At 40.1% G+C, this 16,437-nt stretch overlaps 1 protein-coding gene across 5 annotated transcripts in view; it reads right to left on the bottom strand.

The window, feature by feature from the left end:
• Nucleotides 1-16,437, bottom strand: part of ppp1r9bb (protein phosphatase 1, regulatory subunit 9Bb) — a 29,670-nt gene that overhangs the window by 1,968 nt on the left and 11,265 nt on the right. For all 5 annotated transcript variants that reach the window (XM_079577143.1, XM_079577144.1, XM_079577145.1 and 2 more), the window contains 6 exons: nucleotides 8,298-8,430; nucleotides 5,854-5,974; nucleotides 5,534-5,638; nucleotides 1,994-2,126; nucleotides 294-446; nucleotides 133-186 (listed from right to left, as the gene is read on the bottom strand). In XM_079577143.1, the coding sequence (XP_079433269.1) occupies nucleotides 133-186; nucleotides 294-446; nucleotides 1,994-2,126; nucleotides 5,534-5,638; nucleotides 5,854-5,974; nucleotides 8,298-8,430 (699 nt within the window). The remainder of the gene's footprint in view (nucleotides 1-132; nucleotides 187-293; nucleotides 447-1,993; nucleotides 2,127-5,533; nucleotides 5,639-5,853; nucleotides 5,975-8,297; nucleotides 8,431-16,437) is intronic.

Genomic DNA, 16,437 nt, shown 5'->3' with positions numbered 1-16,437 from the left:
AAGCTTTTAGATTTGGGTAATGCAAAATTGGAGAAAATATGCTCGGTTCAGGTGGTGTTTACGAGATTAATTTGAATTTACCTCAGGCATATTTCTACTACAACAACCACAACAACATTAACAGCATCTTACCTTTCTCTTGAGCTGTTGAATCTCAGCCTGTGTCACTGCGTGCTTTATTTGGAGCTATGTGGGGAAAAAGAGAATATTATTTTCAATGTTAGGTCCTTACATGAGTGCTTTGTGTAATTACAGAAGATTGTGATGTTCATTAAACCCGTGCGAGTGCTCACCTCTTTGTATTTATGGGCCAGTTTCTCAGGGTCCGTCTCGAGAGGAGACATGTCCTCGTTTTCGGCTAAATCAAACACCTCTATTGCGCTGGGATAGGACGGGCTGCCTTCTTCGTCGTCATCCTCTTCCTCATCTGTGCCGTATTCTCCGCCCTAAAGGGATCACAATACGGAAATCAGCGAATGATAAATAAATATCCATTATTTTGCATAATATGTGTCAATCAGTGAAAACATAATACTGTCCCAGAACATCAAGTGTTGTCATGTGTGTAAATGGGCACTAGATGGCGCAAAAGATCATAGAATCCACCCTCACAAAATGCCAGCCCACATGTGTCTTGGATAAGCTAACTGCTATAATGGCATGATACTTTAAAGGCCTATATTTTTACTTTATGTTGAATAATCTAAGTAGTATGCAGGCCTAATTATACCCCTTAAGGTTTATTTTTCCATTATGCCTCAAAAAAGGCAAGTACATTTTGGGATATTTGGTTTCATATTGCCAAATGGGAAAGACGTATCCCAGCTTTAGTAGGCTGTTGTGTTTGTAACCCGGACAGACTTCAAATAGTACACACACTTAGATGTTTTTTATAGACTCTCTTGGCAGCAGCATCCCATTTTTCAGATAAAAGACCTAAGTTAAATGGTCTCGTGGAATGTGTAATGTTGTGCTTAGCAAATGTTTGGGAAAATGATAGCTAAACAAAGGCACTGCTTCACAATATCTTTATGTTGTGCACCAATCACATAATAGAAATGGGATTATGGTCTCTGACAGGTGAAGGGAACAGCAAAGAGCTTCATCGTGACACTTCAAAACCCTCAAAGCTGAATGTTGAAGTAGAAAAGGTTTAAGCTTGTTTGATTTGCTTTATGAGCTTAATTTTATGCCGCTGGTGTCAGAGTATTTCCAATCCTGTAGGTCATGTGTCAAGATTCAAGAATGATTCTCAGCTGGTCGATGTTTAGCATAATACAGTATAGTAGGAGTGTGACGATATATCAATTTTCTGATATATTGTGATATTTTGCGGGATGATATGATACCGATACTTTATTTTCCGCTACTTTTGATGACGTCGTGCATATTAGCGACATCACACAAAGAAATGACTTTAATGATAGTTTTTTTTTATATTATAAAGAACGTTAATCTGGGGTTGATTTATTCCTTTTGAAACAGGACTGTGGTTTCTTGTTTATTTAAATGACAGATCTATAGACCTATTTTCTTTGTGTAAGTCAGGGATAATTTATACACCGAAAAAAGGGGTACAAAGCACATGAAAAGAAATGTAAATGATGAATAATATGTAGTATATTAAAATAAAGGTTAAAAGCAGCATGTTTTTTTTTTTTTATCGTGATGTATCGTGGGATATTTTTGCGCAGTATATCGATTATCGCAGTATCGCCATATCGTGAGATAATCGTAAGCCATGTATCGGGTATGAATCGTGAGGTACCCAGAGGTTCCCACCCCGACAGCATAGTTTGGTGTACGACTCCAGCTTTAATTTTTCAATGCAGGTTTCATTGTCACACTTTTCAAATTGTAAAGTCTGCACTCAAATGATCCAACATGGTGAAGTGAATCTCGATCTTGTTTCTTTTTTTCTTTGCAATCGTCCAGTCCTACAAGCTCCATGCATTTTTGCCTGATATGTTCGGGTAAACGGTGAACCACAGACCTCTTGTTCGTCCATGTACTGGTTGTAGCGCTGCTCCATCATCTCCCTCTGCCAGCGCTCCTGCTCCAGAGTCTGCTGAATGAGCTGGGCCACTTCGCTCTGCTCCCCCGGCTTCTCCCGCCCAATAACAAACCTGCAAATGGGACAGTCAGCAAGTTCAATATTACGCGGCTTTTAAAGCTTTTATAGTCTCAAACGGCAGTAAAATTTGAACAAGTCATTAGGTTTATAGGTCTTGCTTGAGGTCTTTATGTGTTTAGGCCACTGTGGATCACTACGGAGAGAGACATCTTGGGGCATATTTAGTGCGACACAAACAAATGGTAGTTAAAATCGTTTTTGGTAGAGCCTACACAATTAAAAAAAACAAGTTAATGAAATGTGTTAATGTGAGGTTAAATGTTGAGTTCCAGGCAACTGGTTCTGGTAAATTTCAGACCTCCCACTTGTTTAAAATGCCTTGGAATGCCGCTCGAACTGGTAATTACAACACGAAAACTCGGAAATGACCAGAGTGCCTCGAGTTCAGATCATCTTTTTTATCATTAGCTGTGGAATAAAGCAGCTAATGATAAAACTTTAACAAAACCACTGCACCAGTGAAGTGAACGTTACTTTTGGTCACAACCTGCAAAATAACCTCATGTTGTATGTTTCTAATTATATATAAGGAGAAACATTCATAACAATCATAAGACGTTAGCATCTTATTAGCTACCGTTAGGTAACCTCTTAACCCCCATCTGAACTGAGCACATTTTCTCCAGTTCAGCTATACCCAAATCTAAAAGGTTACAGCCTATAGGCCAGAGTAACGCCTGATTTGAGAGACTTACGAATCTGATGTAAGATTTTTTTCCTCGTGTTGTTGTCGTTGACATTTTTATCGTTGCTTTTTTTTTGTCTCATTTTTGTGCATTTTTGGTTGATTCTTTGTTGCTTTTTCGTAATTTTGTTGTTGTTATTTTTTGTAATTTTTTGGTTGCTTTTTTGTCATTTTCTGTTGCTTTTGTGTGATTATTAGTCATTTTTTGTTGATTTTTTTGTGTGTCTTGTTTTCATCCTCATATACGTCTCATTTTGTCGTTTTTTTCCGCTTTTTTTCCAAGAAGCTTTTAGATTTGGCTAAAGCCGAACGGGAGAAAATGTGCTTGTTTCAGGCAGGGGTAAATAACTGTTGTAGGATTAGCCGCGTTTGGTTGAACGTTACATGATGATGAGTTCATTCAGCTGGAACGCTCTGAGGCTGTATATCGTAATTGTCAAAGTGGGAAAAATCCCAGTTACCAGTTTCCTGGAACGTAGCATAAATACACTACTAGGCCATTATATACTTAATGCATATTTGGTATGGCATCCTGGTTCTGGTTTGTTTATTTATAAACATTCTTTAGTTGATGTCGAAATAGCACTGTCTATGTTTTGGGAAATCTTTCCCAAATTATTCTTATATAGGCTTAGATAATTTAATACACAAGTTGGGTGTTTCTGGTTTGTATTTGGTTTACATCTAGTTTAGGTCTATTTTAGATCCAGTGGAGTCTCGGCCTACTGGGAGGCCTACTTGAAAGGTCAAATAGTTTACAAGTTGGAGATCCACCGCTTTAAGTATAATATTGATGCTGTAAAACATCTGCAATGCCTTTGATGACAGACCCAAAATGGCTTCCTGTTCAGAAGCAAACAAAGCCAGTCTCTGTGGGCCTTTTCCTTCAAAGATTAAAAACTGCCCTAATCTCAAGCTCTTAGCTCATTGTGGCGCATCCATTCAACATCCTTGGGTTTTAAACGTTGAAGCTTGGTCTAATTACGGCTCCGAAATAAACAGTGAAGGAGGGGGACGTTGCTGCAAATCATGCTTGAGCCATACACTGTTATTAAGCCAACCGCTGCAACCTTTCAATTTCTGCAACTCGACCGGGTAATTAAACACTCGCTAACAGACTTCTTCCTGCCGCACATTTTTTATGAATAGGTCAGCGCTCTTAAGCCATTGAAATGCAGCGCGGCGGATTTATAATGCATGAGCGCTATCTGTGGAGGGCTGTGATCTTTGTCACTAACTAACAACTGTAACTGTTGACCATCAAGCCCATAATCAATTATTTATGAATGGGTTTGAACGATGAAGGCGGAGTTAGAGAGCAGCCACTTACAGTAAACAGCTAAAATATTATAACAGCAGCTCTAATTATTCAGATCCATTCCTGAACCATAGGGAATACATGTAATTGACTGGAGTTATGAATGACAATTAAGAATTTAACTGGAAAATTATGGTTTCTAGAAAGCCAACTTGAGATGCTCGCTCTTAAGTCGTACAGGAATATTCAATTGCAGCAGAGATTTGAATGTTGTCGATGGACTGGGTTGTTTGAGATGAGGACATTACACTTTAAACACACAAACTAGAGGCCTATTCATACTCAGCTTACTCCTGAGTGGAGTGGGAGGACATTTAATCGAAGCTGACAGGATGTGATAGTGTTGACTCTGATGGTACATCAGAAAGATATTGGCAGGTGAAGAGATTATTGAATACTATTGCCTCTTAAAGGGATATTTTGGCATAGGGCCTCATTTCCTAGTTATCCAGAGTGTTGTTGATTTCTGGAGATATATATTTTTTTTTCATTCATGCAGTCCTTATATTTGAAGAGTTTAGTGGTGCTAGGCTAGTGCTAGGCTAGTGCTAGGCTAGTGCTAGGCTAGTGCTAGGCTAGTGCTAGGCTAGTGCTAGGCTAGTGCTAGGCTAGTGCTAGGCTAGTGCATGTCTATGGTAACTAGTAGCCCGCATTAAAAAGAGTCTGACCCAAGCACGGTGCACCTGAGGCAAATCACTTATAGGACCAGACTACCGATATATAAATGTGTGTGTTGACAGAATTTTTTTTTTTTTTAATATAACCATTTTGCATTTTAAAATAACTTATATTTGAGTGGCATCAGCTTCCTGAATGTAAGCTAGGCAGTGGCGGAGTGATCTGCTCCGTTACCGGATCTACAGTAGTTTGTACATTACTACACGTGGAATTCCCAAAGGAGCTTTCTACAAATAAGATATGGCAACGTTTGGAGGACGACCCGATGATTTTGAAGAGGTTTATAATGCAGGCTACTAGTTACCATAGACATGCACTAGCCTAGCACTAGCCTAGCCCGACTAAACTCTTCAAATATAAGGACTGCATGAAATTACCAAAATATATATCTACAGAAATCAACAACACTCTGGATAACTAGGAAATGAGGCCCTCTGTCAAAAATCCTGAAATTTCCCTTAAAGAATCAACCTTTAATATTATAGACAGATTAGCCCCTTATGAGATTGGGCATTTTTCACAGAGTGGGGCTCTTTTGGCTTTCACATCACTGAACATGCTCTGGTCTCAGTTACAGCAAGCCTGAAAGAACAGCCATTGTAAGTCAGAGCAGCCAGCAAGTTTCAAAGTGTGATATTGTATACGTAGGTGTCGACAAGTCCTGAAAACCTGCAACGCTGAGAGAATTATAATGGGGGTTATTTTTAGCGGCGCTCACTTGACGGTTCCTGAGGTGTTCCTGAGAACAGAGGCTGCGAAGTTCTGAGTTACTCCCACCAGACTGGTCCCATCCACCTCCACGATCAGATCATTCACCTGGATCCTGGAAGTAGAGCAGAGGAGAGGGTTAGCTGGGGATGAATGTTGTTAGCGTCGCTGAAGCTGTACTGACTGACGTGAGCATCCAGTATTCGAAAGACATAAGGGCTGTACACAATATGAAAGTAAATCTTGCTTTCATATTCTGAAAGTAAGATTTACCTTTAGAATATGAAAGTAAGTATCGTCTTCAATTCACAAACTCATGTCCGCCCTGACCTGTTGTCTCGGTGAGCAGCTCCCCCGTCTGTGACCGTCTTCACAAAGATGCCCAGTTTCTCCAAACCCATGTCCGCTCCTGCCCCCATCCCGATGATACTGATGCCCAGGCCATCGCTGTCTGAAAGAGGAGAAAATACTGTCATTGCTGTGTTGAAATTTATGTGACTATACATTTATGAAAGATGTGCATTTTGTGTCACAGGGTTCGTGCTATCAACAATGCAACATAATGTCTGTACCCAAGAAGCCACCGCTACACACGAATATGAACTTAAAAATGGGAAAAACTTTTGTTTGACAAGATTTAACATTTACAACCATTCAGAATAATGCCAAAATCAATTCTTAGATCAAGTGGAGGTGAGTGGAGTGACTTAACCGCAGACAAGTTGTACACATAAGTCTCTGCGGCCATTAAAATCGACAGAGGCTTTCTGCCAACGGATTTATACTTTATGCAGATGGTTATAAGCCCTGCTATCAGCATCGATCAATAAACAGGACAAGAAAATTACAAATCTTTCAAACAAGGGCACATTAGAGTTGTATTTGGACAAGTTAAATAATAGCAGGGATGGGGGGGAGTCAGTTCAAATGAAGAGGAAGTAGAAGAAAATAAAATAAAAACACAGCATCTTCAAAAACACTATGATATCTGGAATTCCTGATGGGTTACGTAATAGTAAAGCAATAACATCTAAATGAAGAATGCCCAGTATTATTCATGTAACAGCATTTGGACAGTGACCGCTAATGGTATTCAAAGTACAGTGCTTGCTAGTAGTCCCTAAAATGCTGTATTTCTATGGCAAACATAATAAAATGCCTATTTAATCGTAAGTATTTTTTGTAATGTCTGACCGCAATATTTACCCTCAGTTACAATAATTAACCTATGCATTGCGAACTGGATGGGAATAGGATATTTATGTATCCCAAGAGGACAGGTATAAGTGATTATGTGGCACAGGAGGATAAAATAGTACTGCTCCAGGTGTTTAGTAACAGAGAACGTTTTCATATTTCAAGGATATTACTTGCCGGATAAAGCCACTGGTGAGCATTAATCAAAGTTTAACACCAGCAAGTGTCAATGTTATGAAGAAAAGTTGGAAAAAAAAAGAATTTATGATGAAGAAGAGAGAGAGTTCCATATGCTAAGGATAGAACAGGGACCTGCTCATGACCCTTTTATATGGTTACATGGAGACAGTTATTCAGTGTTAAACCATGGAAAAGTAGGTCATTTTCTTATTCCCCCCCACAAATGTTTATTATAATTATGTTAACTATTCTGCTGAAATGGATGGTCAATGTGTCATATGCATTATAATTTAAGTAGCTAGAACACAGAGCTACCTTCAATAATTTCCCTTGAAAACTGCACTCATTGTTATAGGCAAAGCGGACGCCCCAAAGGAGTTTTAAAGCAACATGAGCAATACACAGGGACAAAAATAAGTGTAATGCATAAATGGATTAACCTAATGTTAAAGGGACGTTATGCATAACTTTGAAGAGATGGACAGCAGCAAGCACCATTTATTTTTAGTTTTCTGGAGAATATATTTGTGTCTACATTTGGAGCTTCGTTATTCACCAAAACACATACAGAAAATGATGAATGGTGGTAGTATTTGAAGAAGAAAAAAGCTAATTACATTAAATACAGTAAACTTTGCATAACCGTAAATCGTCCATGTTTCCTCCATGATAAACGAAAGAGATGCTTCTAAACAGGGACAAATATACGTCAATGTTGTCACAGCATAATGTTCTGAAGGCAGTGTACCTACCACCCACCCTGTTCTCAGTAAAATAAACACTATTTATGAGATAACAAGCGTCTGCCCTTTGGAGAAAAGGCTTTGCATAAGCAGATTCCTGACAGGTACAGATGAGAACTGGGACTTTCACTGTCCAAAGGAAGACGGGAAGGAGGTTTGGTTGGTGTTTACATCTGCACTGCAGGTAAGTTTGAGAACGCCTCGTCTTTTGCCACGAGTGTCTTCAGATCTGCCCGAGGTACTACTTTGATGAATCACAGGTTTAGAATACATTTTGGTTCACACATTTATTTTGTTTTTCTTAATATGTATTGTGTATTTGCTCTACGGTTTCATTTCAAATTACAACGAGCCATTAAACTTAATAATTTTCAAGAAACTGGCAAGAATTGAGTGTCCTAAAACATTTGACTTGTAGTGAACGTGTAGTCAGACAGGTACAGTAGTATTAGTAGATTGGTAAAGGAAAGAATAGGAAGGTACCACACTATAAATACAGTATATTGCTTATTTGAGAATGTAAACTTGTTTGTGAAATACAGGCGAAATAATCACCGCTCTGATCGATACAGTAGAGAATATACAATACAGTAGATTAAAGTGATTCCTGTCGTTTTTGACGATAGTTGCAGAACAGTCTTTAAGGCCTAGTACCTTTCTCGAGCTCCACGGGGAACAGGTCCAGCCTCTCCACCCTCTTCTCCAGCTCGTACTCCGCGGACGCCGCCATGGGATCCACGTCTTCATTGCGTCGGTCGTAGTCCTCGTTGGGATAGGTAGCAAACACCTGCAGGGAACGCAGAGGCAGAAGGAAATTAGCAGAACTCATTTTACCCACTTCTCCCAGATGCTTCATTTCAAAACAATTTAACACACGACTAGGGGTGTAGCCTTGGGAGCGCGGTGGAGTAGACAACAGAGAGCCGTAAACCACTTTTGTTTTCTCATTGCGAAGCTTGGCTAAAGATAACAAAGCGTTGCATGAATTCTGCAGAAATGTTGATTACTTTTGTATTAGAAATGTGTGCATGTTCAGGTGGAGTTTGCATATACGGGGTGACAGTGGATCAGTATCAGAGCGTTTGCCAGTTCGGAGTACGGTGGTTTAACCAGTATGTCCTTGTCCATGCCTGAGCCAAGAAGTGCAAGGACAAACTCCCCCATTGGGAAAACACGGAAGTTTTAATAAATGCATTAACTGTCACATAAGAGCTAATTGAACTGCACATATTTGGAGCAAAGACAGTTCAATACTTTAAGAAAACCATTCTTCCTTTTGCGTCATGAACAATCCGACATGCTAAATATAGAATCCGTTTATGACAGATGACACCGCTAATGCAGTATAAGATTGCACCGTTGACGGATTTCTTTCTGTGGTTGCATTGTAAAGATCTTTAGTTAACATGATGGCTACTATACAATAAGTGACACACATTAATATCGCCGCCATGATGCATCTCAGAGGTATTGATCTTTTTTTAGTGGAGGCAGCCGCAGCTCCTCCCCAGATCCCCTGGGCCGTATCAGTTCACAGCAGTGTGTGGATCAAATACAGAGAAAAATCAATTACAACCACTAAAGTTCCTCTGCTGTGGACAGAGCCGACTTCCTACAGTGAACCTAGCATTAAGGCGGTTCAGATAAGCACACGCGGCATGCTAATTCTGAAAGAGATCTATGTTCGTCTTCAGGTGCAAAGACAGTACGGTAAAAACATCGATTTAATAAAGGGCTTCGAAATAAACTAGTATTGTGATTAGATACCTCCAGAGGGCTTAACCATTGAGAGAAGACTGGAAATATAATGCACTGTGTTATCAGGTTTTCATTAGATATCCTTCATTGTTCCAAAGGCAATTGGAAGTAGAAGGACAGGTAAGTAGCGTCAATAGAAAGGTAGGGTGGAAGATAAAGTGTTTTTAAATACATAATCAATGGCGTTGTAGGAGCTTATAATTCAATAAATGACAAATAAACAATACATTCTTGGGCTCAATGTTAAACGTCTGTACATTTATTTGCATTTCTTGTAACGTAATATTTATTTTTTACTGTAAGTTGGTTGTATTTCATTGTATTTCATGTTTAAAGTGGGATATTGATTCAGTACTTTTCAAACAAAGCTTTGCTGTCATTTTTAAGCTTTAGAGTTCATTTCTGTGGGATTAAAGCAGAACAAAGCAACTCATGCCCCTAGAGGCCATAAGCGCCACTACAGGTGTCGTAGCATGTTGCGTTTTTTTTACTCATTAATTGTTCGTGAGAGTAAATCAATGGCCGCCGGCTTCTCTGCTTTGTGACGACGACACTAGGAGCCGCCATTGCTGTCGTACCTCCATAATAGCCGCTAGTCTCCCAAATGAAAGCATTGCACTTTAGGCAAGTTAAAAAAAACTTTAAACCTTGGTTTCTAATTTTCCTAAACTTTCTACAGCTTGATATTCCTTCTGTGATAAGGGTTAGTTACAACTAAAGAAACCAGGCTGATTTTTGTTAGAACATTTTTAGAAATCTTGTACTAATGAGGATCGGACTGTTAGCATTGGAGCTGCGTGAACTACATGTCAAGCAAGGGCTGAGTCTACTGTGAAGATCCTGCCCTTATGCCCTTTTTAGGAACAAACTGCGTCAGAGCTGGGGAGGCGTAGTCTCGAACGTGGTCATTGTGGTAAACGGGGAGGAGTGAGGAATGACGGTCTATTAATAATGTGTCTATGGAGTAAATACTACGCCGACAGAAAAGACAAACTCAAACCTGGCTGTAAATACTGTTTAAGTGGCGCTAGCCTCCAGTTAGCTTTGCCCGTTAGCCTGTTAGCTTCTTCTTCATGATCCTATTAGTGTATATTGCTCCTCCGGCCCGGAGGCAGGAAAGCTGCAATTGTGGTGTTCTGGACAGAGACCAGGGGGAAATTAAATACCCCCCAATCATCCCATTAACACGTGTATTAGCCCCAGAGGGACTATGAAACTTATTTATTAAGGTAAACAAGTTACTTAGTTCTTCTTTAAAAGGTCATCATGGCTCAATGTCGAACTTCAAATTCTGTTATCGTGACAGGTCTAGTCACGGACTCCAAACTCTGCTATAACAGAAATGTTTGTTCCATAACCCTACAAGAATCACTACACAAAGAAATTCCCCATTCACCAACAATTGTCAATAGTATTTTACAGCTATTTTGACATAAAAACCACTGACATTCCTCTTGCATTAACAGTCACAGGGCAACCTTCCCACAGTCATTGGTCTGACACTATGGCGGTTTACATAAGCACCTCCAGCATGTTAATTCTGCAGCTGCTACTCTCAGTCCCCTCACTCCTTCTCCCCATTCCTCTCCCAAATACACTCTCACTCACACGCAGTTTAAAAACCCATTTAGCCTCTCCAACACAATTACGCATGCACACCTTGTACGCTCGACCAGCCACATTCGTTTTCTCACACATTCTTGGGTCATTTGCACAGTATTTTCTCCACAACTTGCAGCCTCTCGGTAGCAACGTTTAGCAAAGGGGTTTTTTAAAACGTGGTGCAGGTACGACCGATGGCACAAACTTTTCTTCCAGCGGTGCCAGCCAGGTATTAGTTTGGCAGTTCATGTTTCAGTCTTAAATGCTAACTCTCCTCGATGTGTTTAAATGCGCAGTGAATTTAATCTTGAACATAAATTGTGAATCTAATCAAAAACATTAAAGCAGAACTAAGTAACTCATGCCCCTAGAGGCCATAAGCGCCACTGCAGGTGTCGTAGCATGTTACGTTTTTTACTCATGTATTGTCCGTGAGAGCAAATACTACACTCACAGAAAAGACAAGGGGAGAGAGGGATATTGTACATCGAATTACACAATGGAGATCATTTTTTTCACTCAAACTTTGGCTGTAAATACTGTTTAAGTAGTGCTAGCCCGCAGTTAGCATTGCCTGTTAGCCAGTTAGCTTCTTCTTCGTGATTCCTACAAGTGTGGTTTTCTGGCCAGAGACACCGGGGGGAGATGAAAGACCCCCCCAATCATCCCATCAATGCTTGTATTACCCCCAGAGGGACTACGAAAAGGATTTATTAAGGTAAACAAGCTACTTAGTACTGCTTTAATACAACATTTAAAAAGCTTTCCTAAACAAGTGTCTTTTTGAATGAGTCCACAGAGTTGGCCACAGGAGGGCACAGGGGCAGATCATCCAGAGCCTCAGGGCAACAGCCTGAAAGGAGAGGTCCACTTGGGTTTTAAAACGAGTCTCTGGGACCTTCAGGAGACACTGGCCTGAAAACCCAAACAATGCACTGGGAGGCCTCACACCACACAAAGCCCAGAAAGTAAAAACTAAAAATAATACTTGCAACTAGGTTTTCCAATATCGTGCAGCCCTAGTCCTGTGCTTTGATCAACATTCTGTCTGCTTCGGACTTGGTTTTGTCAATCTGACCCATAATCCACTCCAGCCCGAGATCAGTCATTTCAGGATGCTGCACGAACAGTTTCCTATCTTCTTAGGTGAGAAAAGTCCGATTTAGCACTCTCTTCTGAATTAATTTCCTATTTTATTCTCTGCGGGCTCTCTGTCCATCTGTGATACAAAGTCGCCGTACTTTGGCTCTGACGAAACTTGGGCCCGTCGCCTTGGCAACCCGCAGCATAAAAAAACCTTGTCCTGTTTTGATAGCTTCTTTTGAAACCGAACCAACCCCTGCTCTCTGAAATGTATTCAGTATCGTTGGGTTTTCACGCACCAATGAACACTTAGCGAGCTTCTTATAGACTGCGCTGTGCAGGGTAGCCTTGATGCAAACTGCACGTCACGTTTACCGAAAATGTTTTATTGAATGTATTGTTTTACTGCCTTGGGGACATTATGTACATTATTCAGATTAGGGCTATTTAAGCTTATTTAAATAAATTGCTTTTGCTTAGTTGGACAATAGATTATAAGCATTACTCTACCTGGCATTCTAGGACTAATAAGCAGGACTAAATTTATGAGCAGGACCAAAAATCTAATTGATTCTAAAGTAACAATTTATTATGTAATTCATATTGTTGTTTCCTAACGCATTGGACGTTTACTGTCACAAACTGCAGCAAGCTGATGAATTAGTAATCACGTGCAATATTGCAAAGCCATTACTGAAATGACAGGTTCAGAGAGAGCCGCTCGCTTGTGTACACTTCCGACGTCTAATGGCTTTTGATTTAGGTTACCTTTGTATTTAGAGGGATTAGCAGAATGTGGATTATCGAGGCACAAAATACAGTATTTGCATCCTAAGTAACAGTGCATTAGCCAAACAGGCAGGCTAGATGACAGGCGGGCCGTGCGTGCACTGGGGGTAACCTCTCACGTGGCATTGCCTGATTCTTGAGGAAGACACAGCTGGTGGCTTTGTAGTGCCCTGGTTTATCGCCCACGAACCAATCCCTGATCTACAAGTCTGCTGCACTGCAAAAAAATATCTTCAGAGCATTTTGGTCTGAATTTAGAAGTACTTCCTTGAGCTATTTCTGATCAGTTCCAAAACGGTGGGTTCTCTTCACACCACACATTTAAACACAATATTACAGCTATAATAATAATAATAATACAAGAATTATGTGCATTTCAGAACGTTTCCATGGCTTCAAAGGTTATTTAAAGACACTTAACACTGTATTTAATATGATTCTTAAAGGTACACTGCGTAACATTTTGGACTATACTATTGCCGACAAAACAAAACATGCTCCTAAAGTCCAGTGTAAGAAAATAGTGTATTTGGATGAGAAACTAACCTGTTTAAATCTCAAATTCTCCATGGAGATGAGCTGGAGACGTACCCACTCCCAGTAAAGTTTACAGTCATATCTTAGGTGATCCTCATAAATGTTTGTTTGTACATTTATGAGGCATTTTTTCAATGATGAAAATGTTTGTCATAAAATAAATGCTAGTATTTCAATTTTTTTTATCGGGTAAATTTCTACACGGTGTGGCTTTAACTAAAATATTTGTAAAACTTAAGGCACATATCAACAAGTAAACAATCTAAAATATAACACATATATTAAAGAGGGGTTAATATGCATTTTGCAGGTATTTAGTAAGAATGTTAAGATAAAAATAACACATTTTATTTCTATCATGCACGTTTCTGGTTAGAAAAAGCCATATTTATTTAAAGCAGCGAAAACAAAATAGCCAGCACTTCCTGAATTTCAAGAAATCTCCATAAGCCCCTCCCACTCCCTCCTCTTGCTCCCCTTCGCTGTGCAGCTGTGTCAATAAAGAGATAAAAATAAGAAAAGCAAAAAGAATAGACTTGGCTATAGTGGGTGTTTTTACTCCACGCTGAGAGGATTAATCCTAGTAAGAGATCGAGAGGTGAGGGAAGCATTTCTTGCATAATGTAGGACCTCAAGGGAAGCTTTTTGGGAGCTGTTGCTGCTAAGAATATCCGTCGGTGAAGATCTAAATATTACTCGAAGATGTGCTAATGGCTCGATACACTGCTCCAGGCAACATGATACAAAAAATGTCTAAAAAGTCAATTTTGCATGTTGACTAAATTTCGATTAATATGGGAAAAATGCGTCCTAACCACACAAAACAAGATCAATATTCTGATTGCATGTCATTTTAAGTAATGTTTTGCAGTGTAGACTCTGCTGAATATCTATGCGCCCACACACTCAGATGTATGTCATGACCCGTGGCCCCTGGCAAGTTCACACAGGCTGTGATGCTACAGATACAGGGATTTAATTGACACTTTCGTTTCCGAACAACAGGCTGTCAGCTGCTTGTCCACGTGGGTTCAACCAGTGCAGCGTGCGCCGTATATATAGGTTAAGTTGTGTCCATGTGCAGCAACAACAACACATTTAACAGGCCTGTGGTGAGAGGAATACAGATGCACCTTTATACACTTTTATGGTGGTAATGTGTTTTGGCATGGCAATACGTTTACTGTGTTAATTTGACAAAAACATTTTTAAAAATCTGCTACATTTTAGGACCTTTTTATAAACGCATTAACGCATTTGAGATGTAGTGGGCATTTAGACAGTACTGGGCAAATATATATGGCTTTTCCTAACATGGTTCATGAACATGACAAGATAGACATTTCTAAATAACCTCAGCTCAAACAACAAATGAATCCTTTTCACTCCAGTACCATTCAACACATAAAAAGTCCATACACGGTCAAATTCCTCTGCTGTTACTGCCACAAAATTGGCTCAAAATGACAACTGGCATTGACCATTTGATTGAGATTGATATTTGATAAATTGCACAGTCCTAGACATCAGATTTTTCCCCATGGTTTATAATCACTGTTGTTTTAATTGAACATTTTGCGGCATGCAGATTAAAGGTATTCATTTAACCAAATGTAAACAAGTGGACACTTTATGGCATGGTTTAAACTAGCTTTCTCGCACGCAAGCACACATTCCTCCCCTCTTCCTGTTTCAACGTTGACGAATAAAGTATTTGTCTTAAGCAAATCCCAGCAATAAGTGAGGCATAGGAAGTCCCGTCAATGGTGAGGTGGCTGTCTTTTGAAGAAGACAAACATTGGGATTATCGGCTGGAGGGTGAGGGGGGTGGGCAGGGCCGCGGAGGACGCTGCTCCAGTTGTGGCAGATAGTAGGTCAGAGGAGCGAACAGATGGCCAGGAAACTCCCTCACTCTCTCTCTCTCTCTCTCTCTCTCTCTCTCGTCCTACTAAAGCTCAGTGGGAAGTGCCAGCTAACCATCTAAAGCACCCACTTGAGGATATAAAAGGTACAGTTTGTTGGAGGTAACTGCCAATTTTTACATACAAGCACCATGAAGCTGATAGAGAATTGGCACTACATTGTGGAAGAGGAACACTGATGTTGCACGAGGTTCAACTAGAGATGCTCTGGAGGCTTGAAAGTCTTGATCTAGTCTTGTTTTAGATCCAACACTTTGTTTCTGATTTGGGCAGTCCAGGTTTAGTCCTGCGTTCTGATTTTGTTAGTTGAGAGATGTGGTTTTGACTCGTCCTGGCCATTTAGTCTTGTATCTGATTCAGCCTGGCTATAAAACTGTTTAGCCCTTGTAGCATCCAGCCACACTTTAATCTTCGTGTTTTCTTCAGTAATCGTTGCTTTAGACCAGTCTTAATCCTGATTTGGGCCTCTTTTCGTTTTATAATGGTACGCTTACCCACGTTTTTTTCCTTGGAAGTGTTGCGCTGTCCAAAACCTGTGTAATCCATTCAACTAAACAATCGGTCTCTCTTTCCTAAACAGGCGTGTATTATTTTGGACAGGAGTGCCCTCTTCTATCCCACTCCACCACTCCTGCCCACAGCGGTTCAACAGCTGAGATTCTCCACTCTTTTTTTTCCACCTAAATTTGGACTCCGCTGATGGGACGTGTGGAGGCGGAGGTGCCAGTGTGTTTTTGCAACAGAAATACCCTGTTTACACCATTCTCATTCACAGTGTAGCGGCGTCCAACTCTCCATCATTATAATGTTTTAATGTTTTGTTTGATTTATTAAGCTTTAAGGGCCTGCGAGCCAATTCCTCTTCTTAATTGTGTACAGTAATTGCGGGGATTGCAGTAGCGTTACGGGGCAGTTTTGAATGAGTTATTCTTGTAAACAGAGAGCCCAATGGTTTCTGATGATGTAATTTGGAGGCGCAAACAAAAGCAAGCCAAGAGATGCCAAGAATAGCCACATTGAGACCCAATCAAATTATGCAAACGCTAATTAGGTTCCTATTGTTAGTGGGTGAAGTACTAAGGTGCTCAGGGTTGAGGAACGAG

This window comes from Gobius niger, assembly GCF_951799975.1.
Source record: "Gobius niger genome assembly, chromosome: 19".
Taxonomy (NCBI): Eukaryota; Metazoa; Chordata; class Actinopteri; order Gobiiformes; family Gobiidae; genus Gobius; species Gobius niger.
Note: the sequence above shows the minus strand (reverse complement) of the source record. Positions and strands in the feature narration are given on the sequence as shown.